General features: G+C 42.7%; 1 protein-coding gene and 1 long non-coding RNA gene across 3 annotated transcripts in view; one reads left to right on the forward strand and one right to left on the reverse strand.

Annotated features, from left to right (window-relative positions):
* Positions 1–1,013: 1,013 nt before the first annotated feature.
* Positions 1,014–14,882, reverse strand: LOC109284427 (uncharacterized). The gene is made up of 2 exons (XR_002091880.2): positions 3,193–14,882; positions 1,014–1,875 (listed from the first exon to the last, which is right to left on the reverse strand). It is a non-coding gene; the product is annotated as an uncharacterized LOC109284427 (long non-coding RNA).
* A 2,524-nt stretch (positions 14,883–17,406) lies between these two features.
* ARID2 (AT-rich interaction domain 2) overlaps positions 17,407–27,154 on the forward strand; it is a 172,916-nt gene continuing 163,168 nt past the window's right edge. The window contains exons 1-3 of one of the 2 annotated variants that reach the window (XM_014601034.3): positions 17,407–18,499; positions 18,661–18,754; positions 19,862–19,959. In XM_014601034.3, coding sequence (XP_014456520.1) covers positions 18,408–18,499; positions 18,661–18,754; positions 19,862–19,959 — 284 coding nt within the window. In that variant the 5' untranslated portion in view covers positions 17,407–18,407. The remainder of the gene's footprint in view (positions 18,500–18,660; positions 18,755–19,861; positions 19,960–27,154) is intronic. The other variant, XM_014601035.3, reaches the window with a different exon arrangement.

Genomic DNA, 27,154 nt, shown 5'->3' on the forward strand with positions numbered 1-27,154 from the left:
ATAATAGACAAGGAAGTTTATGCATACAGAAAATATGACATCAAGAAAGTGTTTGAGATTATATCCATCTTCCAGAGAATGAGATACTCAAATTTGAACTGGGGCCACTTATTTTCCTTCCTGAAGGAACTAGTATATGTCAACTGCAAGGGATACTACTCACTTTGTTTGCAGGGTTTAATGGACTATGGGGGGAGGACAACGCACACAAAAGTAGGAAGAACTGTTAAACACACATCATGCAAGAATTCTGAGACCAAGTATTAACATGTCTGGATAAAACAGGATCTTATGCTTTCCCATGGCATCTCTTGACCACAGTATCATTTGCCCAAATATTTTAAGGGCCTTTATACTTATCCTTTTCTGAAACTGAGCCATACATTAATACAGGACCATATGAACAATCAGTTGTGGAACAGGGATACTGTGTATTGGGAGGGCTGAAGAAAGTGGCACTGCCTCCACAATCCTTTATACCTAAATGCTCTGAATGCTAAATGTGTTATTGTGCCCTGCCCAAACAGGCAAACCTAGAAGCAAATATAGTACAACGTGGACGCTGATGGGCTCCATAACCGATTCCCTGCAACAGGAAAGTGCCTCTATAAGCAACATGAACCTTGGGCCAAAGAAGGATAAGAAATGTAAAGGTAACCTCAGTGCTAGCATAGGAATCTAACTAACGTGTAATATTGCAGGCTGCATAATACAACTCAGGATAACATGTTAGGAGGCAATAAGGGTTAGATATGCATTCTGTAATTATTTTTAAAACTCTAGAAGCCCCTTCCACCTAATGTACATACAGTATTTGTTCTCGATATATTTTGGATTATGATAGATAAAGCTCTGATTTGTCTGCCAAATTATGTGAGTGTTACCAGCTAGTTTGGGGTAATGGTGCCATTTAAGTAAATTGTATAGGTTGCTTACACAGCAAAATGATTTTATTAATGTATAAAAACAAACCCACAGCTTCCTCTTTCATTAGAACTGAGCAGGCAACAGTAGGCATTTCAAACAACAGTGAACTTTATTAAAAAGTCACAAACATGAATAATTAATAACTTAACAAGTATGGCTGCCTATCAACAGCAAACAAATTCTATTTAAATATTGCAGAACAATATGCATAAACAAATTAACAATTTTCCCCCCTACACTTAAAAAAAAACCAAAAAAACAAAACAAAAAAAAAAAACAACACACACAACAACAGACAACCCATCCTCTTTACTCACTTCTATACCTTTTTGTGCATGTAAAATGAGACGGGATTGCTTGGTTCCAGTCCTAAGAGACCACCTTTTTAACTTATTATGCTATCTGCTGGTCAACTTCATGTATAAGAAGACACCAGAAGAACAATGTCATGAAGCAGTCCCAGCACCTTATGGAGAATTTGAAGAGGCACTGGTGTGGGGGGAAAAAAAACAAAACAAACAAACAAACAAACAAACAAAACGTGCTTATGCTTGCATCTGTATTAGTGCCATCACCAGTAGCAGGGTCTGTCCAACAGCATAAGCTTACCCTGTGAGCATAGTTAGCATGAGCACCAAACTTTATAGGAACTCTCTTGAGTGTGGGCATTTGCACTTATTCAACACCATCATAAATATTGTTGAAGTTCTATTGTATGAAGTACTGCCTTCTTCATAACCTCTCTCCAAAGATTCTGCTCCCCCTATGCCAAGTACTTTTTCTGATCCTGCTCTTACTCAGCCTATTTACACAATGGTTCAGAGCATTTCATTCCTCTGCTTTACATTTTGGATACGTCATCCATGACATGCTTCCTTTTAACCCATTACTACATCATCATCTACGTGCTGAAGATAGGTGTGGCTAGGTACTCGGATCTTGTAGTGCCTGCAATAAGGTATGCAAAAAGTCCACTCATTACCTTTTTTGAAGGTTAGAAATGGTAACAAGTAATACGCTGAGTCTCCAAGCTGTTTGCATCTTTTTTCATTTCTGGTTATGTCAGCCCTGCTCATTCTTGAGATTAGCGGGCTGGAAACAGCGGACGAAAGGCAACAATTGTTAACAACCCAATTAAGTATGGGGACTTTTTTGTGCATCTTTTTAAATCATATATTTAAGATCATTTATAACTCCCAATGGGCAGCAATTTATCATCCCAGGGTCTGTCTCTCTTTCAGGTAGGGGACAAACATTTTGGAGATACCTGGAAGGAGAAGAGATGGCATTTGGGGACACTTACAGTGGTCCCCTCAAAAGTATGTTCAGGGGCTTCTTTGAAGTCTGGTGACAGCAAAACATAATTGAATAAAAGTTTCTTGTCAATAGCCAGTGGTCCATCAAGTTTTCTTCTACCAACTACACTACCTGAACAGCTAGAATTTCTGCTATAATACAAATTTAAAGATATTACTTGCCATGAACATTGACAACCTGCTTACCTAGCTGTTGTTTTAATGGTGTCTGTAGTCCAGAACCTACTCCACCACTGCCAGCACTGAAATATTTGGCCTTTGCCATCTATGGCTTCGCAAAGCTCTCTGCAGAAACTGTGACAGAGCAGCTCCCACAGAAACAGACTAGTGCAGCTGGTGACTTTCCACATTAGTCAACATAATTTGAACTCTAATGAATGATACTTACTCTTTAATAATCTTATGTTCATAACTCTTACTAAAATTTATTCTATAAACACTATGCTTATGTGGACTGTAAAAATGTATTAGGAAAAAAAAAGTTGTGGTACTTTTAGAGTGATGTTATAACCAGAATAGTTCAGGAAATCATGTGAGGGGGCAAGAATATTTTTTGGGATGGTACCATACTTACCAGAATCCAAGACAACCCTTAATGTAAGATGACTCCCTAATATTAGATTGTATACTTGAAAATTATAATACATTTTTCATGTCTAGAATCTAATTAATTGGCAGATCATTTTTTAAATTTGTCCCCCACCACTACCGTAGCAGGGAAAGCAGCAGCAGGGGGAATAAGCAGCGAGAGAGACAGTGAAGAGGGAGGTAAAGGAGGAAGCAGTGGGGGACACAGGCAGCTTGCCCCTTGCTTCCTGTCCCTCCACACTTACCCCCCTTTTTGTGCCCACCCCCACCACCTGCTGCCTCAATCCCCCGCCCTTCCCATCTTCCCCCACCATAGCTTCTTCCGCACCTGCAGCCTCTACCCTCCTCGCCCTCTACTTACCCTTACTCCAACAGCAGCAGATTCCATCCCTGCTTCAGCCCGAGGCACAGGGCTACAGCTCTAGTCTGGCCCCATAGCAGTGGCAGGGAGCCTACACTGCTGCTACAGGGCCTGGCCGAAGCAGAAAGAGCCAGCCAGCACTGGAGCAAAGATAAATGGAAAACAAAAGGTGAGGGGTGGGGCAGAAGGGGCCTGAGGATGCTGGAATGCACAGATGGTATGAGGAAGATGGGTCTGGGAAAGGAGATGGGGGGGCAGGGCCCAAGGCAGCTGTGGGGTGCCCCAGGGTTGGGGCCAGAGCCATAGCAGTTGCCACCTCATAATCAATTGAAGAGGAGGAGTTTTTTTTTCCTGCATATTAAAACCTTATCTTGGAATCAAATAAATACAGTATCTTTTACTGGATGGCTGGGAGAGATTTCAGACAAGTTTTTGAACACAAAGTACTCTGCTTTACATCTGAGAAAGCTCAAGCTGTGTCTGCTTCTAAGTAACAAGTAGGGCAATAACCTGTGAAAAATCTCTATATGTAAATAAAACAGCCTGCCTAAAGGAATAGAGCAGAGCTATAAAAAGAGCGGAGATATTATCGTGGTTAGGGAAAAGACAAGAGAATGGCACTAGGAAGGATAAACTGGTAAGTGAAAGAGCAAGATCCTTCAGGGGGGAAGAAGGTTGTAGAGTGCAGAGTTGAAGGTAGATTTTGATAAGCCATGAAGTCAGTGTCTATATTTAATCCCTGGTTTTGATGTCCGGTAAAACAAATTAGGAACGTTAGGTCTCAGGCCCATCTTCTGAAGGCGTTTTGTAAACTTCATTTGAGCATGAGAATTGCAAGGTGAGAAAGCAGTTGTTTTACGAAACATGCTCTCCTATCTGTGTCTACGTGTCTCCGTCCTTTAACTTTTTCCTGAATTTGTTCATTCTGCAGTGTTGTTTTTGCCTAGTTTCACCCACATAGTTTCAATGAGGGCATTTGGTATGCTGGATGAGATATACCACATTCTGGGACAGCCATGCGTAGGATCCATGGATCCTGATGGTTGTGGGGAGTGTTTAGTATGGTAGCAGTTGAGATGAATTGACAGGTTTTAAATTTCTTCAAGGCATGAATGTTCCATTAGATACAAGTAGATCAACTGGGAGTTGCTTCTGACCATGAGTTGGGCCAGGTTCACAGGTTGCTTGAAAGCAGGAAAGCTGGGAATATTTCTCTCAAGTTCTGATCTTTTTCAACTGTAGGCTATAATTGAGGATCCTTATCAGTTTCAGGGTGGGATGGCACATGACAACCAGGGGTGAGTCAGTGGGGGTTTGCGTTGCAGGTTACTGAAGACCACCATACTCACAAACAAAAAATAAAAAACAGTAGTCATCCCAAACACCAAGAAAGGTGTAAATTATATACTCAGGCCCTCAAATACCACCCATCAGCTCCAAGGAGAATGCTCGTGACACTTGCCTCTCCACCCTGAAAAACGCTTTGACCCAGCAATAACGCTTCAGCAGGAAGAAAAAGACCATAGTTTTGAAAGAGCCATCCAAATACTCCATAATTTACTAAAATGCAAAAAGAAAGCTGACTGGCCATCCATACAAGATGTCTCTTTTACAAAGCATTATTAAAATAATACAAATGGAAGGCAGCACTTACCAGGTTGAGGCTCTGGCTCCTTGGCATCCTCCACAGGTTTGAACCAGCCTCTTTCCCTCTATAAACCCCTCTATAAGCAAGAAAAATGGGTCATGGGACTCATCTGACTTGGTGGTTGGAGAAGTGGCAGCACCTTGTCCAGCTCTACACAAGAAGCACAAACCTGGATCATCATTGCATCTACTGTAATGAGAGGTTTATTCCTTGGCCATCTCAGAGAGCTGCTTTATACACCCATGGAGATCTTGACTAACTTAGGCCACTGACAAGTGTTAGCACCATATATGCCCTCATAGCACTACAACAATTAAGCGTACAGCTGTTCAAGATGTAGTACTAAAAAGACATTGGCATTTGTAGTGCTGTGTATAACACCTGCACAGTTATGTATAGCACTATGGGGGGGTTCCAGAACCCCCTAGCATCTCAAGAGTCCCCACTTTCCCACTTCAGTGGAGAGTGGCTGGCTCCCTGCTAGCCCACCCAGTGATGACCCTGCTGCTGCAATGACAGTTATGCCCCTGCCCAGTTCCACCGATCAGCTAGGCCACTGTGATTCTGTCTCAGTCTGTAGCCAACAGAGATCCAATCCGTCTTCTACTAACCAGAGTGGGTGATCAGTAGAACCAGGCAGCTGTGTCCCCTGCCTGGGCTAGCAGAGCTGGGAAGCTGGGGGCTCTGCCAGCACATTATAGACAACCTTCCCTAGCAGACCGTCATTAATCTAGATCCTCTTGGGGTGAGGGTACCCAAGGAGTATCCATCTCTATCATTTCCTGGCTAGAGAGACTGCCTCCAAGAAAAAACTTGGTAGCCCTCCAGCTTACAATGCCTCCATGCCTCTAGTTTTATACTGAATGCCTGTCCATACCCTGAGTATCTCAGGAAATAGTATTTCTTAAACAGTTCCTACAACACCTTTCAGAACTGGGTTCAAAGTTAGAAAAAAATAATTCAAGGTGCTCTTGTGCTATGATCAGGGAAGTCTACTTAAATGTTGTTAAATAAACAGATAAACAGCCTGTATTTACTATTTTAGCATCTTGCATACAAAACCACCAAGAAAACGAATTCATTTTTCATACACCTATGAAGTCCTTACATAAAGAAAAAAAAAAAAAAGTTGGCTTCTAAAATCTGTAGAACACAAATGATTAGTTTGGGATTAAGTTTAATTATTCACATGAACAGCAACTCAAATGTGTAAGTGTTTTCAGGATTAAGTCATGGTAGCACTTCAAGTCGCAAGATATCCCATTCTGAGAACCAGTATTAAGTTGCTTATGACTTTGCCAAACTAACACTTTGGGCTGAAATTTTTCATACCAGGTGTCTGCCTCAGGCTGATTTGTTTGAGATAGTTTCAGTAAAAGTAGCTCTATTGTTCTGAAGATCAAGATTAGGGAAAAAATATATAGTTGTGCTCACATGAAAAAAAAAAAAAAAAGTCACTGAAAAGTTCTAGTACCCCCATGTTCTGGCCTTGGAATTTGGCAGGATGTTGATTTTGCATCAGCAGTTTTCCTTTTGGACAGCTTTTCCATAGAAACAAATCTGACCAAGCATAAGCTTCTGAAGCATCACTGCACATACTCAGCAAAGAATTTTTTTTGGCACTAAAACTGAAAATTTATCCACACTGAGCAGGCTCCAGGCTGGAAAGCTGGAGTCTAAATAGGAATTCCATTGCAATAGCTACTCCTACCTGAGGTGGTGCTAGGCATCGACATTTGGAGCAGGAAAACTCCTTCACTATAATTAATCCTCTTTCTCGTACCTAGGCAGAGAGGAGGGATGTCTGACTAGAGGGGGGGGGAGGAGAAGAGATGTACTTCTGGGAATGTTCATAGAAGGACTAGACTTGGAAAAGGACTCGTAAAGATGAGGGAGAGAGAAGTACAAAGGATGAACTGTTGTCTCATCAGGGATTCAACCATGATGAAATCGGGGTTGTCTACAAAAAGAAGACTTTTCTTTAAGATTGATGCCTTATTTGTTCTAGAGTAAAAAACGACCTAGGAACTACCTGAAGAGAAAGGATAGTCTCATGGTTCCCAGAACTTGGGGAGAGCCTAAAAAGCAGGTTGTAACATCTCTTCCCAACTATTCATTGATCCAATAAAAGATATTAACAAAAATCCTTGCTTAATCAAAAATGATTAAGGCAGCTGAATACTTCCTGAATAACTGGAGTTTATTCCTCCTTCTGCCAAAATAGCCCAATGAAATATTAAGGAACTCACCTACATCAAAAATGCTCAAGCCATTTGTTAAGTATTCTTCATCCTGTGTGTGGCAACTTTGAGTTTCTAAGACCTAGGATGCAGAAATACTGTACTATCTATGACAGTAGTGCTCACCCTTCTGGCCCAGTGGTCTTAATGAGTGGTTTGGGGTTGATTTGCAGGGCAAATCCCAGCACAGGGTTGGTGCATGAGGTTCACCTGTGCATGCAATCTAGTGCTCTAGCCCAGTCCCACATGCTGGATCCAGCTGCACAGTGATCCCATATGTTGACCCCCCACCACAATCCACCAGCACGATATAGCTCATAGGGCAATGTCATCTAGTCCACAGGGCTCCTCACAGGGTTGGAAATTTGGCAGCTGGGGAGCAGCAATTAATGTTGCCAGTGCTGCCAAATTTCCAGATCTGTGGGAAGACCCACAGGCCAGATGATGTGGCTTTACAGGCTAGAAGTTGAGCACCACTGGTCTATGATAAGATCCATCACTGCAGTATTTTCACAAGCTTAAATGGACCGATAATCGAACTGGGTATCCAAACTGAGTGGACACTTTTGGCCTTTATTTCTCTGTATCACAGTTCTCCATCTTTAAAATTGAGATAATAATCACCACCTCATTAAAGTATTGAGCAAATAAGGTGATTAGTACAGTATCTAAGGGCTGCATAAATAGTACTGAGCATTATAGAGAAGCCCATGAGAAAAATGTATGAATACTACTTTCAAGGAAGGATTTAAAAAGTATGCAGGTAGGGACACAAGGGGCCATAGCAGCGGAAAACAAAATATTGAGTAACAGCTTATTCAGCGAGTACTATTCATTCTATGGACTGGAAGAGGGAGGGTTCTCATAGAAAACGAACAAAAAAAAAACCAAAAAACAAAAAACACACACATTACAATAAGCAAGAAGGACTAATCAAAGTTGCCTATGAGGGAATTTCCTAACCTTTGAGTACCAAATTTCGCAACCTGAACATTCTTTGAATGTAATTTGTGTGAAATTATATATACACACACACACGCACACACACACACACACACACACACACACACACACTTAAATCTTTAGTCATCTGTATAGAAAATACACTTAATTCCCTTTTTAAATTTAGATCTTTTGACAGACTAAAGAAGGCAACAAATGTTTCTAGCTACTATTTGGACAACTATAACAATGAACTTGGCTCCAATGACAGTTACCACAAATGTAGTTATAAAAAAGACCTTGTTTTTAAAAACTAGATTAATATTATGTTTTGGCCTAAACGCATAATAGGGGCTAGGCAAACAACTATTCACTAAAGCACCCCAGGGAAAAACCAGAAGCAATGGTTATGAACTCCTTGAAGATATCAGACTGGATATAAGGAAAAACATCTTCACAGTCCATGTGACCAGATTCTGGAATAGATTTTCAGGGGGGCTGATGCAGGCGCCTACCCTGGAGATCTTCCAAAGGAGACTGGATGTACACCTTGCTGGGGTTATTTGATCCCAGCACTCTTTCCTGCCCAGCGCAGGGGGGCTGGACCCGATGATCTCATGAGGTCCCTTCCAGCCCTAAACTTCTGTGAATCATGTTCCAGAATTCCTGAAGGCAGGGATTGAAACTGGAAGTCTCCCTGAAGCACTGTATAGATGGCAAGCCTGACAGTAAGATTATTATAATATTTGAACAAATGCTTCAAGAGTAAAGCCACAGAGCTAGATTGTTTTAAAGTGCTCAGAACAGTAACCCTAACCCAAGGCAATGCAGGTCATAATGGGAAGCCAAGAAATTACCCCCAAACTTGAAATGTTTAAAGTGAAGTCTGAGGAAACTAAGTCAATGACATACAAGTGATAAATCAAAAATTAAATTCAAAAAGCCTCTCTCCAGATACTGACTTCATTTTTGTTATTTTCAGTCCAACTAAATCTGTAGCATTTAAAAATTACCATTGACTTTGTAAAATGCATAGGATTAGAGTAGATTCATCATAGAGAAAGTAATACAGAAGGTAGTTTAGTAAAGAGAGCGTACTTAACTAGAGGTTGCTGAGAACTCCTATCTAGCGCTACTTCGGTCAGCATATAAAACTATGTGTAACCTATGATTTGAGGATCATGTAATTTGCTGTCAGTAAATCATGTTTCAGAATCTACATTTCTGCATTTAAAATCGCAAAAAATGTTAAGAACATGATTTAAGTGTGAACTGAGGCAGTGCTATAGTTAAGAGTCCAAAAAGAACTTGAAACAATAAAGGCTATGCTTTAATTGTATGTCTCGTAACTCTGTTTTCCTGAAAACCAGTAACAAAATGTTGGCACATAATCTATCAGCTATTCCATTGCCCAGAACACCCTTTGAACTATTGGTCCTTGTTAAAAGTCAAAAGTTTCTTTAGTGTTGCTATTGTTCACAACAAACATACCTGGGCATACCCTTTCTTTCACATCTCAGACCTACCCATCTCTTTAGAAAAACTGAAACAAGGTGTCCTGACTTCTTAACTGCTACACAGGACTTCCAGGGGAATTTAAGAGAATACATGAACACCTCACTGTCCCTCAACTGCATGCAGGGTTCCTCTGCCCCTATGTTCCAGTTCCATCCGTGACCTATTTATGAAAGGAAGGGATTATATGATTTGGTTGCCTTTGACAGCAGGGGTCTAGGCTTGATGACCCAGAAATTGCCTTTCAGTCACAGGTTTTGGGGATAGAAAATGAATGGATCAATACCCACCATTTTCTTGCCTCAAAATTAAAAAATAAAATATTTGTTTGGAACAGCAGAGCTTCTATCACAGTATCAGGAGAAGACTCTGCCCAGAAGTTCACCCCAGAGCACAAGACTGATGCCATGTTAATGCACAAAACAGGAACTGAAATTGACCATCCATTTGATAATGCTTTATGTTCAAAATAAACAGCCTCAAAAAACCAGCTTTCTTTAGTAGTGATTAAGTGTTATTTATAACTAGAATGAAGTACAATATTTTAAAGGCAGTGTGATTTTCAAGTTTTTAAATCTAACCAATGGAGTAAGTTTTAAAAGAAAAAGAAACTAAAACTGTACTCAAGACTTCTAGAGTTAAAACAGCAGTACCCAGCTGCACTGATACTTACTCGCTTGTCAATAGTCCATACAATTGCATCTTCACTTGATAACCTAACAGCTAACAAATTAAAGAGTAATAGTTTTTGGTTTGTTTTTTAAGAAGATAAAATCTTTTTAGGTAATCACACTTTTTCCACCACTTTAAGAATTTTAAACCAACTTAGAGCATGGAAATGTTGTTAAGTCAGTTACCAGTCCATTTTAATTTTACATTTTTGTTTTCTCAAGTGTTTCAATAGCATGAAACAGAAATTCATAAATTGACTCAGCCACTTTTCCTAAGATTAAGATAAACACTTCCCTTCTCATCTCAGATTGCATAATAGGCATCTACTAACTAAAGCAACTGCTTACTAACTAAGGTTTCATGCAGTAAGTTAAGAGAGTAAATTAAGCAGTGTTTAATTCTGCAGAAATTTAAGGAAGATGAGTGTGAAGCATGTGAGCTGGGTTGCCTGTTGACCATCCAGGATTTTGAGAACCCCTACACAAGAAGTATCACACAACCTGGACTTCCAAACACTATGTTAGGTTATTTCAAGGTTTTTTATTTTGTTTTTTTAATTCCACTGGACTTAAGTTATACTGCTGGTCTTTGTTCATTTAGGAAACTTTCACAAAAATCAAACTACAAATACACTTAAATTTGGAGCCAAATGCATCCCCAAGAGTTCTTTTTTAACACTGAAAGAGAAAAAGAAATATGGAAGCAAGTTCATAATTTCATATTTGCATTTTTAGATATCAAACAAGCTAGTGTGGCTGCAAAAATGTGATATCTTTCAATTCATATTAACACATGCAGTCACAAAACAATACTTTTATACAGGCTATTCATATGGAAAAATAACTTATTTTCTAAGAGCAACTCAATATTTCTTTATGAATCTATATCAGTTAGCCATTCATGAATTCCACCTAATAAGATATTTACTAGAGCTCTGAATATATTACAAGTATTTTTGCTTTGACTATGTGTTACACAAGAGCTACACCAATTTAAGAATCTAAAAAGTTAGTTATATTCCATTTTCTCGCATATAACCCATTTTCTTGCATTTTTCCCCCTAAAACCAGTTGGGGAAAAATTGGGGTATGCATTTTAGGCAAGAAAAAGGGATCTCTACCAATCTGGAAATTTGATAATCAGGATGGGGAGGGGGTAGTGGGGAGGCTCCCTCCCCACACTTTTCATCTCCAAGTTTTGGGACCAACAGCAAGCTCCCCCCCCACAACCATGCTGGATTGGTCTGGAGCACGAGATTAGCACATGGCCAGACTCAGCACACTAGGTCCAATCTAGCACATGGCTTGGGACCGGGAATGCCAGGTCTGACCCCATACACCAAGTCTGAGACTGCATGCCAGATTTGGAGCCGTGTGCTGGCTCCAGAGCCATATGCTGGGTCTGACCCATTGTGCTGCCTTGGGGCTATCCACCAAACCTTGGACTTTGCACTGGCTCTAGAGCCATGTGCTGGGTCCATCCTGAACACAACGCACCATCCCAAGCTCGGCATGTAGACCTGGAGGCAATACATGGGGTCCAACATAGGACATGGTCTCAGGCTCAGCACGCGGTCCCAGAGGCAGAGCACAGGGTCAAACCTGGTGTGTAGCTACAGATTCACTTACCTTAATAAAAGACTCTTTTCCCCCCCTGCAGGCTCCCCTTCAAAATAACAGGCGAGTATTATACACAGGAGTGTGCTATATGCAAAACAACAAACCTCCCTCAGAATTATTGCAACCCCAAGTACTCAGAACTTAGCGCTGCCGAACTAACTTGTTTTGTTTACACAGTCACGATTTTGAAGATGCATTTGGGATTCTCTCTGATGTCTTGTTGTAGTATTTAAAGTCCCTTTCAGCCAAATATTTTAAAAAGCCATATTTTAAATTAAATAGCATTCTTGAATCATAATATTTAAGGGATCAAGCATGTAAATTCAGATTGGCACTAATTTCACTTAACTACTTCTGAGTAAGAATTTGTAAAAATAGACCCTGTACTTCTTATCTGATTTCCCATTCTGAAGTACTGTTTCTTTTTTCATTTGTACATATGCTACAAGAACTTTTTTTTAACATATAGGATAGAAATACTGTACAAATCAATAAAACATATTTATGATATGTATGCAAATAAAATGCAATAGGCTGTACAGTAAATTGTAACAAAGAGTTAAAAAGGGTTATATACTAGTGGAGGGGAAAAGTGGCTATTTTGCTGGTTAAATGCCTGATAAGTGTGTTTTTGCATAATAGTGAGCTATACAAGCACAGAAACATGTCATCTACTTGGATTTTAAGAAGGCCTTCGATATGGTATCTCATCCTATTCTCATAAACAAACTGAGCGACGTGACAGATGATTACATGGTCAGGTGGGTGGCAAATTGGCTTAAGGGTCACACCCAGAGTGGTGGTAGACGGATTGGTATTGACTTGGAAGGATGTAGGTAGTGGGGTCCTCCAAGGCTCGGTCCTTGGACCTGTGCTATTCAATGTGTTCATCAGCAACTTGGACGAGGGCGTGGAGAGCACTCTGTCTAAATTCATGGATAAGACGAAGTTATGGGGTAAAGCTAACACTAGTGGGAAGGGATCAAATCTAGTCAGACGTGGACAAGTTGGAAGAGTGGGCAGTAAAGAATAGGATGCAGTTCAACAAAGACAAGTACAAAGAGCTGCACCTAGGGAGAAGGAATCACCAACACACCTATAGGTTGGGGGAGGACCTTCTCAGCAGCACAGCAGCATAAAGGGATCTCAGAGTCATAGCTGACTCCGAGATGAACATGAGCCACCACTGTGACAAAGTAATCAGTAAAACTAACTGCACTCTATCTTGCATTAGCAGATGCATCACGAACAGGTGCAGGGAGGTGATACTTTCCCTCTATGTCGCATTGGTCAGGCCACAGTTGGAGTACTGTGCCCAGTTCTGGGTGCCGCACTTCAAGAGGGATGTGGATAACCTGGACAGGGTCCAGAGGAGGGCCACTCATATGGTTAGGGGCCTGCAGGTAAGGCCCTACCCTACGAGGAGAGACTGAGGGACCTCGATCTCTCCAGCCTCCACAAGAAAAGGCCGAGAGGGGAATCTTGTGGCCATTTACAAATTAATTGGGGGGGGGGGGGGGGGCAGCAAAGAAATAGGAGATGCTCCGTTTACCAGGGCACCCCTTGGAATAACCAGGAACAACGGCCACAAATTGACAAAGCAGATTTAGTTTGGACAGCAGGAAGAACTTCTTTACAGTAAGGGTTGCCAGAATCTGGAATGGGCTTCTGAGGGAGGTGGTACTCTCCCCTACCTTGGGGGCCTTTAAGAGGAGACTGGACAAGTACCTGGCTGGGGTTATATGACCCCAGTGCTCTTTCCTGCCCAGGGCAGGGAGTCCAGTTTGATGATCTATTAAGGTCCCTTCAGACCCTAACAACTATGAAACTTAACAAGTGCACTTTGACATGTGTGCCAAGTTCCTAGAAATGCTTGTATATGTATAGTTCCACTGATAATTCACTGTTACATGAAGTGTATCAGTTCTAGACAACTGTTCAACACCCGATTATTGTTCTTAGTTCTTTCTAGGATTTCATCCTCTAATACACACTACTGTCTGCAGGGTCCCAAGAAACGCAGGAGTTAATGTCCTCTCTAGGTCAAACAACAGATTGCAGTTATCGGGACTACTAACACTCAAGATACAGTAAGTTCATTTTTAAGGGTTTACTAATTGCTATTAACATAACATAGTAATTCCTTAGGTAAGTAGCATATGGCTAGTAAATCAACATTTCTGATCAGCAGCAACTAATGCTGCTAAGATTCAAGAGCAGTGAAAGCAGGATCAGAAAGCAGCGATATTCCACCCTTCAGAAAGCATGATGGAATAGTGGCAAGTTGGCAAAAACAGTCATGGCCTGGTAGCCATGGGACAAGTTGGTAGCAAGCATAACAAGCAAGCAAAACAGAAGTAGAGGTTCAAAAAATTAACTGCAACTACAGTGCTGGGGAAGAATCAGGCTGGTGATTTTATGCCCCAGTTTGTCTTTTTACAATTATTCAAATCTGCACTGTTCACAAAATACTAACATACTGAACGAGTACTGCACAGTTTAACTTCAGGTTTAACTTGTAGTGTGTTTTTGCTTTCAATTGACATTGTGTAAGAATCCTCAGCCCTGAACCCAGGAACTAACTACACAGTAATGGATTATTAAGGAAAGCGTTACAGCAAGTCAGGTTTTTCTTCTTTCCACCGACATTTAATTTGTATGACTCTAATCATGTCCCACAAGAGGAAAGGAGATATTTCATAACCACTGAACGCCACACAGCGAGCGATTGCTACACGTTTAGAATTGTAATTAATAACATCTCGACCATCAACAGGACACCTGCATTCCACAGCCATTAAAAATGTACCTAGACTGATTTGAGAAATTGAGCGATACCACAATTCAATAGTTCCTCTTCTGCCTCCCCCACCCTCAAAAAAACCACTCATTTGGACCAAAAAAACAAAGGCATGACAATATTGCAAACAGCTTCAGAATCGTATGGCGGGGACCCTGGCCAGGTAGACCATGGGAAGCGAGCCCCCGTGAAGGTGAAGCCACCCATGCCAGCTGGCGGGCACACACCGAGCGCTGGAGCCTACCACAGACATTTTGTACCTTGCAAACGGCTAGTGTGACTCGAAGCACGAGCTTAATAGCCGGTCTGCTCCGGAGGCGACGCGCTGAAATGAAACAAACAGTAATTAAGCGCGGAAAGTGACCTATTTAGCTGCACCGGGAGCCTAGGTCCTCCTTGCCCTTCACGCCAGCGCCCCACACCGCGGCCGGTTACATCAGGCGGTCGGCTCGCGGGGATGGAGCCGGGCTTCAGCACAGCCTCCCCCGCGGCGGCAAAGCCTGTCACAGCCCCGCGCGGCCCGGCCCGGCGCCCGCCGCGGCCCCATCCCCCGACGAAGCCTCCGGTCGGCAGCGGCCGGAGCCGCGGGGAAGCCCTCCCTCCGCTCGCCTCCCTCGCTCCCTGCCCCGCGTCGCAGTCGCCTCCTGCTTCTTCGGCGCGGCCGGCTCAGCGGCTGCCGGCGGGCTCGGCAGGCACAAAATGGGGCTGCTGCTTCCATGGGCGCCGCCATTTTGTGAGCGAGGAGCCGCGGCGGGGCGGGAGCCGCAGCCCGAGGGCGGCGGTGGCGCGGGGCCGGGGCTGTGTAATGGTTGCACGCCGTGAACCCCTCTAGGGAATCCCCAGCTGGCAGTTACGTAAGGGACCGCGTGCAGTTGCGATGCTGAGCACAGAAACCCACCTCGCCCGACCGCCCGGCTACGCAATGTGACCGACCTCCGGGGGTCCCCGCTTATAGCGCCGCGCCAAGGCACGTGTGCCGCCGTCGTGGGGGAGGCTCTCGCCGGGCTTGTTTCGAGGACATAAGGCGTGTGAAGCCCGTCGCTTTGCTCTGGCAGTCTTGCCCCCTCCTACCCCCCGTTAAGGAGCAAACCCCTCCCCCCCGGGGCTGGGAGCCTTTAAACCCAAGGGCGAGGTCTCAGCCCCCGAGGTGGGAGACTGCAGCTGCTGCCTGGGAGTTCACCCCAACTAGGTGACCCCTGTGGTATATGGACTATACCCCGCCCCCCCCTCCCCCCGCGACAGCCAAGGTGGGGGAAACATTTGAGAAAGGAAAGGTTTTATGCCCTGAAATAACTTAGTACGTGGAGGATAAGGGGATTATATTTTTCCTTTAATGCTCGCTGGAGGCCATAATGTGCCATTGATTTTAAAACACAACTCCTTTCTGACTTTAATGAGAAGTTCTGCTTAAAAACTCAAGGCCTGATATGGCCTTGGATTTCACATTGTTGTGTGAGAGGGGCGAATGCTCCCCTGAAGTCTCATCAACTCCAACAAGTCTTCACCTGCAGTTCTGCTTATGGCATGGTGCAGGCAGGGCAGGTGCCCACCTGGGTGACTTTACTGCAAATGAGGGACCGGCTTTAGGGAGAGGGCCTCCTCTGGGAGCCTGTTTACACTGTATAGGCCCTTGCTCCCATTTACTTGAACAGAAGCAGGATCATAGCCTGGGTGAAGAGCAGGCATCCCCCTGGGGTCCTACCTGTGTATGTAGGAGAGGGACAAGGAAGTGCCCAGAGCCTTACTGTAAGTGACGCCCGCTCAGGGGACGTGAATTTACCCCTCTTTGCTGTAGGAGGACAGAGTAGAAACAACTGCTCAGGTAGACTCTTATGAATGGTTATAGAAAGGCTGCAACACTGGTTGCTTTTTAACTCAGATGTGGTATTGTGTGTGTGTATCTAGATATATATATATACAGCCTTTCTATAACCGTTCATGGGAGCCTACCTGAGCAGTTGTTTCTATTCGCTCCTCCTACAGCAGGAGCGGGCAATTATTTTGGGCAGAGGGCCACTTACTGAGTTTTGGCAAGTCATCGAGGGCCACATGACAGGCAGCCCAGGGCAGATAAATATGAATTTTCTAAATTTTTTAGGGGCCCCACAGGCCAGATAGAATGGCCTGGCAGGCCGTATCCAGCCCCCGGGCCGCATTTTGCCCACCCCTGTCCTACAGCGAAGAGGGGTAAATTCACCTCCACTTATATATTAACATAAAATGGTAGTAATTGTAGTACACACACGCACCCACACAAACACAAAGTACTGCATCTCAGTTAAAGCTACATATATGAATGTGCATGTGTGCACACACACACACACATACATACACATATACACATGTGTATGCATGCATGAGTATACATACATTTGAACTCTAAATCAAATTATTTACCTAGCTGGAAGATTGAGTCCCAGGGTGTGCTGTCTGCCTGTCTCTCTCACTGGAAGAAAGAGGTCAGACTGCCTAATTAGGAAGTTTATTCTGAACCTCTTGAAAGGAGGGGAGGGAGTGTGCTGGGGGCCTTTGCATGGGGCATTCACAAAATCCCCCTTGTCATTTTGTGGGACTTCCTGGCTCAAAACCTCTCAGCTCGAGACACTCAGAAGTTTTTTCAAAGTGAGAATTCTCCAATGCCCCTTTCCCTTTTTTCTTTTTTTAAAACCCCCCCAACAGACTCGGTCTAGTTTGTTTTTTTCAATCTCAACGTGGCCTGAGCTAAAAACACTGCATGTCTGTATTTCAGATCAGTCTCTCCCTCCTCCTTCCCCGTCAAGGCAGGCACTGGAGCGCCTCGTTCGTCCGCAGCCCGGGAAGAAGAGAACATTTCCCTGGCCCCTAACCCTGCAACAACCGGTAGTAGCCGTTTTTTCCCTTCCCTCCTCGCCTTCTCCCTCGTCTCTTTCCGCCCGGCTTTGTGTGAAGTTTGCGGCACATTGCAGATGAGCCCTTAGCGGCGAGAGGAGCCTATTGTTCCCCGCCAGGAACTGCTTTGCTGGGGCTGAGCTGGCTCCTGCCTCGCGAGCCGCGGCCGCTGCAGTGCCGGGACCGGCCTGCGGGGCGCGCTGTGCGGCGCTCGGGCCCAGGCAGCCGCACGGCGGCCTCGGATCTTTTTGTCTGAGAGGGAAGAGAAGTGAAGCCCGCTGCCGCCGCCGCCGCCGCCACCGCCGCCGCTGCCGTAGCCGTACAGTGTGTGTGCGCGCGCGTGTGTGTGTGTGTGCGTGTGTGCGCGCGATTGCATGGAGCCGCGTCTGTAACACACACACATACACACACACACACACACACACTGTCAATCCCTCACTCCGGCTCCCCCCCACCCACCCACCCCGCCACAACAGTAACCCAATTCATTGTGTGATCCAGCAGCACCATGTTGAGTCTCATGTGCGGGCTGGATCGCCTGGCTTCGCGGCGCTGAGAGCGGCGGCGGCAGCGAGCAGCAGCGGCGGCAGCAGCGAGCAGCGGGAAGCAAGGGAAGGGAAGGAGTCGCGGCGAGGTGCCCCCGCCGGGGTGCGGGGCTGCCTGCCCGGGCGCCGCGCGGAGGAGGCAGCGCCCGCGGGGGCCGCCGGAGCCCTTTTAAACTTTTTTTTCCCCCCAGCCCCTCTCCATGGCTGCTCCCCGGCCGAGCACGGGCGCCTGGGTCTCCTAGAGACGAGGAGGAGCCGGGGATTGTTGTTGTTGTTGTTGGATCGCTTTTTATTTTCGAGCCCGGCCCGGACCCCCTCCTCCTCCTCTTTTTTTTTTTTTTTTTAAATTTCCTTCGTCCCCAAACGATGGCCAATTCGGCGGGGAAGAGCCCGGCAGAGCAGCGGAGAAAGGGACTCGCTTTCCTGGACGAGCTGCGGCAGTTTCACCACAGCAGAGGGTGAGGAAAATGGGAAGATGGAAGGGGAGGGGGGGAGGCTGTTTAAACCGACCCGATCCAACTTCCAGCCCCTTCCCTGAAGGACACGGCGGCCCCGGCGAGGGGGGCGAGGGGCGCCGGGTGGCCAAGTTGTGCGGTTTGGTGTGTCTCTCCCCCGGCAGGTCTCCTCTGAAGAAGATCCCCGTGGTGGGTGGGAAGGAGCTGGACCTGCACGCTCTCTACACCCGAGTCACCACTTTGGGCGGATTTGGGAAGGTGAGTGGAAGTTTGGCTGCGGCTTGGCCGCCCCCCCCCGCTTCCCAAAAGTCTCCTCTGCCCCCCGGGGGCGGCGGGCCGGCCGGGGGGGGCGCGGGCCGGCCGCTTTCCAGCGCCTGAGGAGAGGGGGGAGGCAGGAAGCAGGCAGGCAGGTTGGTGGCTCGGCCTTGTCGGTGGAGGGATCCTGTGGGGGGCCGTGCCCGCCCGGCCGGGGCCTCCCCCGCGCCCCCCGCCGACCCCGGCCCGGCCCCGCCGCCCCCCGGGTCGAGGGAGGCGAGGGGGCCGGGGGGAGGCAGGTCCCGGCCGGGCGGCCGAGGCTGGCGGCGGCTGTGCGCCTCTCGCGCAGAGAGCGGAGAGTGCGAGTGCAGTTTTAGTGCAACTCAAAATTAGCGGGCATGTTTAACATCGATAATCGGCACGGAGCACGGGCTAGGAAACGATCCTCGGCGGCGGGGGGCACCCGGCGCTGCCCTCCGGGCCCTTCCCGGGGAGAAATAACAAAAGGGGCACCCCAGCCGGTGTGTAATCAAATAGCCATCTTTAGGCTTCAAGGCTGGGGACAGAAATGTAGGCCTCAAAAGAAAGGCCTCGGTGTGTCTGTGGCTCTGTCTTGGGGGGAGCCCGGCCGGGACGGCTCCCTCGTCTCCCCTTGGCTGGGGGGCGCCCTCACCAAGACTCGCACGGATTATTTTCAACTTCTTTGGGTTTTTAACGGGCCGCGGGAGGATTTAAAAGGGGGCGACAGAGGGACTCCCGATTGGTTATTGTCCAGGCAGGACAAACAAAAACAAACAGCCCCCAAAACAGGGCACCCCCCACCCCCAACAGAAACATGCACAGTGTTGCTGGGCAGTGGGGTTCCCCCCTCGGGGGGGGGGGGGGCAACACCAGGGACTGTCAATAAGGAATGCAGCCCTATAGCCCTCATACACAGCCACCTATATGTCTCTTTCTCTCTACTTTTGAATATATATATCTACTTATCAGTTTGCTTTGTGGCTGCCCCTGTTTTTTTGTGAGGTTTGCCTCTAGGGAGGCGTGTATCTGTGTGTGTTGTGTATCTCTGTTTGTGTGTTGTTGTTTTTTTTTATTATTATTATTTGATAGGTCTCTGAGAAGAATCAGTGGGGAGAAATTGCAGAGGAGTTCAACTTTCCCAGAAGTTGCTCTAACGCTGCCTTCGCTTTAAAACAGTATTACTTGCGGTAAGTGCTGCCAGGCTCTTGGAAGAGTGTTGCTGAGCATGGGATGGCTGCTTTTTTTTTTTTTTCAAATTTCCATAGCGTGCTACAATAAAAGTACTCGTACCTGTGAAAATAAGGCAGATAAAGCATGAAGACTTATTCTACTGGTTTGGTGGTCAGTTAAAAGGGTCTCTATGTTGTGATTGTTTATGTTTGTATTTTACAACTGCTAGCCAGACAAAAATGTGCAGGTGACCCCAACTCTGTAAACAGTACTCATTGGGGCGTTTTTATTGATTATTTTAAACGGACAATACAGTAGGACTCCCACTAGCAAATCAAGTTAGTGCGGTTATTGAAACTTTGTTTTGTTATAGAGCAATAAAATGTTTTATTATCGATGGACTTGGTTTCCTCTTTACGAAGCTGGATTTTGGATTAAAAATATATATTTGTTGTATGAAGATGGTTCACTTCTCAGCAGTGGATAACTGTGCAATTATCAGCTGCCTGTAGTATTTTATGTCTTTTTTTTTTTTTTTTTATCAGCCAGAATTGCCAAATAGATTTTTTTTTTTTCTTACTCATAAATATCAGCTTTCTGGATTATTTTAATGAATAGATGATGGTAAGGGTTATTTCCTAACTTTGCATGGAGCTATTAGTGAATATTTTAATTTGGTGTTTGAGATTATTGTTCAGCTACTAATATTTTTATATTGAATTGCAACTTTTTGCAACTATGGTTTGTATGAAAGTTTCTAAAATTAAATATTATATGCCCTCCTTCAGAATCGTTCATGTAAGATGAGGTTTGTCATCTGTTTCTTAAGCGGACGAAATGTTGCCTATGAATTGTATGTGTAATATTTACATTTTTCTAGTATTTTTCAATTTTTTAATGATAAAATAGATGCAGGGTGTGCTTTGTATTTTAGATAATATAAAATATCCTGTGTGTGTTGTTTTGATTGCACACAAGTTATATCTGTCTAAGGTTTAGCATTCTGAATTAGGAAAGGCAGTAATAGTACAGGTGCACTTTCTATTGGCTGTCCTAGATTGACTTCCAGCTTGAAGCTGTAGAGTTCACAGCACTGTGTGGAGCACTTATTGAGTTACAATGAAGTCTGGAAAACCTTAGTCAGATATCTGTATTTGCTGGATTCTTTTTATGATGGCATATGGTTTCTTTGGTCGGTCTGGTTTTTAAAGAAATACATTCTTTTAAAACTAGGTAATATATTAATGACTTCTAATAGGTCCAGAGATAAGGTGGGAATCTCATTTTTGGATGTGTTCCATCTGTTTGTTTTCCTTAGTAATATTAAATATCGGGAGAATATTGCTAGAGATGCATTGGATCACAGGAAGCATCTTTTTAATTTTTTTTTCCGATGGACCTCAAGATCTGAAACTAGGCTATATTTTTTTTGCATAATTTACAAAGATCGCAGTTGCTTGTCTGAACCTTTCTTCATTTCATCACTATTTTTTAATATGTCTGAGCATCCAAATCTTGCAATAGTGGGTTATATATCCTTTGGGATAGTTAATGTGTCTTAATTTGTGTTTTGAAAGTGCCTATCATACTGTGACTATTGGCACAATTCAAATAATGAGTAATTTAAAATAGAATGTGGTTCATAATGCATTATTTCAAAAATTGTATTCTTAGTCAAGGAGATCATAAAAGAAAATCCGTGTTTGGCGTTACCAGTATTGACTGTATATTTCAATGTCCACTTTTTTCAAAAAAGGATGTACATAAATGCTCATAACAGAAACAAATACAATTTTTCTAAAATTCACTTTATTGAAAATAAAATTTTGAATAACTTGCTACAATGAAGAATCTAAAAGGAGCCTATTCTTAATAAATTCGTATCACTTAATGGAGACTGTGCCCAAAATACACTGTATACTATATCCTTCCCCCCCATACTTTCTCAAATTGCTATTGTACTCATTATTGTTTATAATCCATTGGAGGCCAGTAACTAAAGGGTTTCTTTATCCAACTTTTTTTCCTCTACACGCATGCATTGGTTTGCTGCTGTTGTGCCTTTTGATAGTTTCATTTGTTTAGTTTAGAAAAGAGATTTCAGCTTTTTCATGTTTGGCTTGGCAAAACCAAAATCATGAAATGTCCTATCATGGCTCAGTTCTCATGAAGTGCTGGACAACTGTCTTCAGAATATTAGGCCTCTTTGAGGGGTTTCAGATTAGGCATCAGTAATCTTGGCCTCAAAATTTCAAGGGGTTTGTGTGTGCGCGTACACACACACACACACACACACACACACATACTCTTCAAGTATAATAACTTTAATAGAAATTTCACCCAGTTGTGTATATATAGAATCCTATTTCTGCTAAGCAGTCTGAATGGGAAATACAAGAGTCCTGTTGAACTTAGTGGGATCTATTTATGTTCACTTATGTGGATACCTTTGCAGATTTGAAGCCTTGGTAGTTTGTGATAGTAGGAAGTTGCATGTTTCTGTGAGGCATCTGGCATTCCATGCTGGATGAGATAAGATTTAGAGCTAGATAGATCATTGGCCTGCTTTGCTGTGTTGCCTCTTATGACAATGTCATTTTTATGTTAAATAGCACACAGGTTAATTATTTGTATGATATACTGGTGATCCAGTTGGCTTTATCAAATTGAAAGTCTTGTGTAAGATATACAGGTGAGGTGACATTTTTTAAAAATTGCTCTTTTAATTTGACTATGGAATTTTGCCAGATGTCTTTAAGGGTATGTGTTAGTCTTCATTAAAGAAATAAGTTGAAAACGTGTTATTTACTGGATCCTGTGGTAACAATTCAGAAAAGTTACATTTCCCCCCCCCCCCCCCCAACCATACAGTTGTATATGATAGAGACAACCTTAATTATTCCATCTATTTGAATGCATTGCTTTGAGCTGTGTGACAGGTATGGTAATTTATGCACTATGATCCTGTAGTGAGCAGTCAAAAGCCATAGTGCCAATAACCATTGATAGACTTTAGTTGTTAATGTAGTGCTGTAAGTCTCTGCAGCACAGTTTGTGTAATTCCCTTGGACTTCAGTGTAAATTAGATGTTTCATCTCAATTGAGGTGAATTAGGAGAGCATTTTCCAAATGCTTCTCTGTAGATATTTTATGGGGCAGTAAATATTGCTCATAGGCTTGTTCTTACATTTTTTATAATCATGTACAGGGTTAAAGAGAAGTTTTAACATAAAAACTGAAATAGTTTTAATAGGATGGATGGTTAGGCCTGAGTCCTACAAATAGCGACACTAATGTGGCCCTCTGCATTTGTGTGGAATCCTGTTTGTTTGACTTTGTGGGCAGAAGAGTCTACAGCTATTTTATTTGTAGGCTCTGGGTCTACATCTGTATCCTGGAAGGGTGGGGAAATGATTAAAATTAGAGGTGCAACTGTTGTATGAGCCCTGAATTAAAAGCCAGTTTGCAGAGATAAGTTAACTTTTTAAAAATAAGTAAACTTGCCAACAAAATCTAAATAAAGGGAGTAAGAGCTTGCTCTACCTAATAAAATAAGTTTAATTCTCAGTCATGCAAGTAATTAAAAAAAATATAAGTCCATTTTGTACAGTAGACGGATGAATACAAGGATAGCAAAAAGTAAATTGAGTTAATTCTATCCAAACAGGTTAAGGGGAATACGAGTAGTTTTTAGAAATACCAGAGACTAAAGTAGCACTTAAAATAAAATAGGTCAATTAATAAATGAAGATTATGAGATGAGTGATTCTAAAAAGTCCATTGTATTGATCTGTCTAAAAAAATTCTGCATCTACTGAGAAAAGTAAAACAAAAAGAAACTGGCAATTAAGAACTGAAGAGCACCTTATAAAAGTAGCTGTTGGTAGAGAATACATTGGAGACTATTTAGAAAATTTGAACGTAATGTATAAATCAGCTGAGCTGTGAGGTGCCACAGTAATATAGAAAAGCAAAAATAGTTCTGATTTGAAAAGAAATGTGATCGTAAAAAATTATTTATGGGGCTGTAACTTTTCTCCCTAGCAAAATAATGGAACAAACATTGAGGGTTTTACCCACTTAATACCTAAACTATAATGGAATCCTACAGGTTAAGCAGCCTCAGTTTCTGTAGAAAAGATTTTTCCCACACAACTGATATGTTTTCATAACACACAAAACTTGGTCCTAATCATGCAACAGGACTCGCACAGACCACTGTGGCTTCTGGATGGATACAGGGTTTGATCTATTTGCCAGATCTGCCTGTAGAATCAGGGCTGTAGTGGATAAATGGAAAGTTATAGCAGTAATAAATTTCAGATGATTTTGTTAAAATCCATATATTGTCTCAAAATCTCATCTTAAATAAATTTATAAATATGGACCGTCATGTGAATTAAAACTGGTTCAGGGACCAAAAAATAATGGTTAAGCAGGGAACCAGGGGATGTGTCTAGTGAGGTACTGCAATGATTGTTTAAGTTCAGTTTTCATGTCAGTCTTGTAAAGCAGTGATTCACAATCAGAGTGCTGTAAGGTCCTTTTAAGGGTGCCACAAGGTACTGCATAATATTAGCACTGGTAGGTGTGCAGACATCTAGACGTGATTCACAAGATAAATCCAGAGACTTCAAAAATATTCTGACTTGTTGAGGTCTTTCTGAATCCTTTGCAATGGAAATATTGCTGTATTTTTTCCTGTACTCAAGAAACGTGTGAAATCTAAGAGCTGACATTTTCTGAGGGGTATCTGGAGTGTAAAAAGGTTGAAAACCACTGCAGTAAAGAGAAATATCAATGTTAACGCTTAATACCTGCCCATAGTCATGTAAACTTGGTCCTAATTCAGATTTTTATTTTTAAAAATATACAACTATATAATAAAAAAAAAAAATATTCAACTGATGTTGAAGGGAGAGCAAACAGCATACTAAAAAATAGCAGATGATGCTAAACTGAGAAGAGTTGCAAATATTAATGAAGACTGAGAAAGTGGAGAGAGGAGTCTACAGAATTGAGAGAATGGCTGAAAATAACAAAATGAGATTTTACTTTGGCACATGCAAGTTAATATATTGGAGGTCCAGTAATCCAAAACAGGTATCCAGTGTGAGGGAATACCATGGAAAACAGTAATGCTTAAAAGAAGAAAAGAAAAGAAAAGAAAAGGGCATGAGGATGAACAACAAATTCGATATCAAAGGCCTGATCATTCCGTTTGTTGTATGAGCACTCCACTTCTATTGATATGAATGCAAGTTGTACATACTACTGATGGGACAACCAGGTCCCAGTTTCAGTGTGCTAGAGCAGCTGTAAAGGCGTACATATTTTTAGACTGCGTGTGCAGCGGCATCATGTCACAAAGTAATGGGGGAATGGGTCCTCTCTGTGTGAGTCTAGTGTGACTACATCTGGAATACTGTTTTTACTCTTAGCGCCTCATTACCAGGTGAGGCAAACTTACAGGAGTTCAGAGAAGAGCAGCAAAATGTTTAGAAGTTTGGAGGGATTGATTTGTAAGAAAAAAGTAATAAATAAAGATGTATAGCTTTTGCTAAGTGAGCACCACAGGGGGCATGATAACAGTCTACCAAGTGGACGAAGGGCTTAAATACATTATTCTAAATAATTCCTCTTTCCCCAAGTAAGGGGCTGCATTAAGATATAATGGGGTGAAATTAAGACAAGAAATATTTAAAACTAACTAGGAAGATGAAATGTTTAAAGGAAGGTGGAGAGTAATATACTTATTGCATTGATCATGTAAAATTAGAAACCAAGTAAGACCATAGTAGGGAGCAAACCAACATTGGTGGAAAAATGGCCTGGATGATGTTAGGTGGCTTTGTCCACTGTAAGGGAGACTTTACTTTTACATATCTATGGATTTTTATTTTTATATTCTCAAACATACAGTACTCAAATTATTCTGAGACTAGAGATTGTGTATAGCTGGCATATAGTTTTTTACAATTTTATGATTCGTATTTTCAGTCAAGCATTTGACGCTTTGATTTGAAGGTATAGGGAAATATTTTACATACTTGTATGGAGAATTCCATTTTAGTTACGGTAGCATTGTTAGCACCTCATACTGGCAGAGCTTATGCCTCCCTGATTCATATTGTCTGTAAGGTGCACCTCTGCTTTCTGCCTGACTTCAAACTATTGTGGATACCTACCTTTCTCTGCTGTCAAAGCTAAGTTTATCTTCCTGTTATAAGACTTGATCCTTTGTGATAAAATGTCTCAATCATGTAAACATCTCAGAATCTCTCTTGGTGTTAGTTATTTGGAGGATGTTTTTTCCTCGCCAATTCTACTGGTATTATTCATTTTTTAGAATATAGCTTTTACACTGTAAAACCAGCACTTTAGGGAGATTCTCACGGTAGCAGGCTACAAGAAAGCAATGCTGCCTGAAAGCTAATGTAAAAGCACAGAGCTGCCACACAGGTGGCCCTGGTCTCCATAAGGTCTATGAGATCTTGGACGGGAAGGCAAATCCCTCTTAAACTAAACAATCTAGTGAAAAGTTGGTGAGGTGGATTGTATGGTATTTTCCTGGCCTTGTTTCCTTTCTGTAGGATTTCCAAGGTAGTTGTGTGTACTGGAGCTCCTAAACTTAAAAATACCAATTTGTTGTTTTTGTTATCCTTTGGTGTTACCACACTGTCACCAAAATATAAGTCTTTAAGTACTTAAAGAAAACCAAAACAATTGGGCAGGTGCAGTAACTTAAAAGCTTGTTACAGCACTTGCTCTGTAATAACTTGTGATGCCATTAAGGCCTATTCTATCTTCTGATGATTGGTGAAAGTTTTTATGGACGCTGTTTATGATATCAAACTGATTCATTGTTAATAGAGCTTATACTTTCAGTTATAAAAATATAGAATTAGCTATGGTAACCATTTGAGTTTGAGCTATATGGTAAGTCCATGAAAACAAGACTAAGTTTGCCTGAAGAACAACATTCATTTTTCTCCTGCAAAGGGTATTAAGTCTGAAGCTTCTGAGTGTGTCTCCCAGCCCAGAACCTTTTTTTTAAATTCCTTTTCAGTTACATATTTTAATGTTTCTTTGCACTTAAACCTTAAAATATATAATGTGTAAAGACATTTATATGTATATAATAAAAATAATATGATAAATATTATTCATTGTCTTTACATGTGGGGTACCTAGGCTCTCAAAGTTTAACCT

The sequence above is a fragment of the Alligator mississippiensis genome, chromosome 4 (assembly GCF_030867095.1).
Source record: "Alligator mississippiensis isolate rAllMis1 chromosome 4, rAllMis1, whole genome shotgun sequence".
Lineage (NCBI taxonomy): Eukaryota > Metazoa > Chordata > Crocodylia > Alligatoridae > Alligator > Alligator mississippiensis.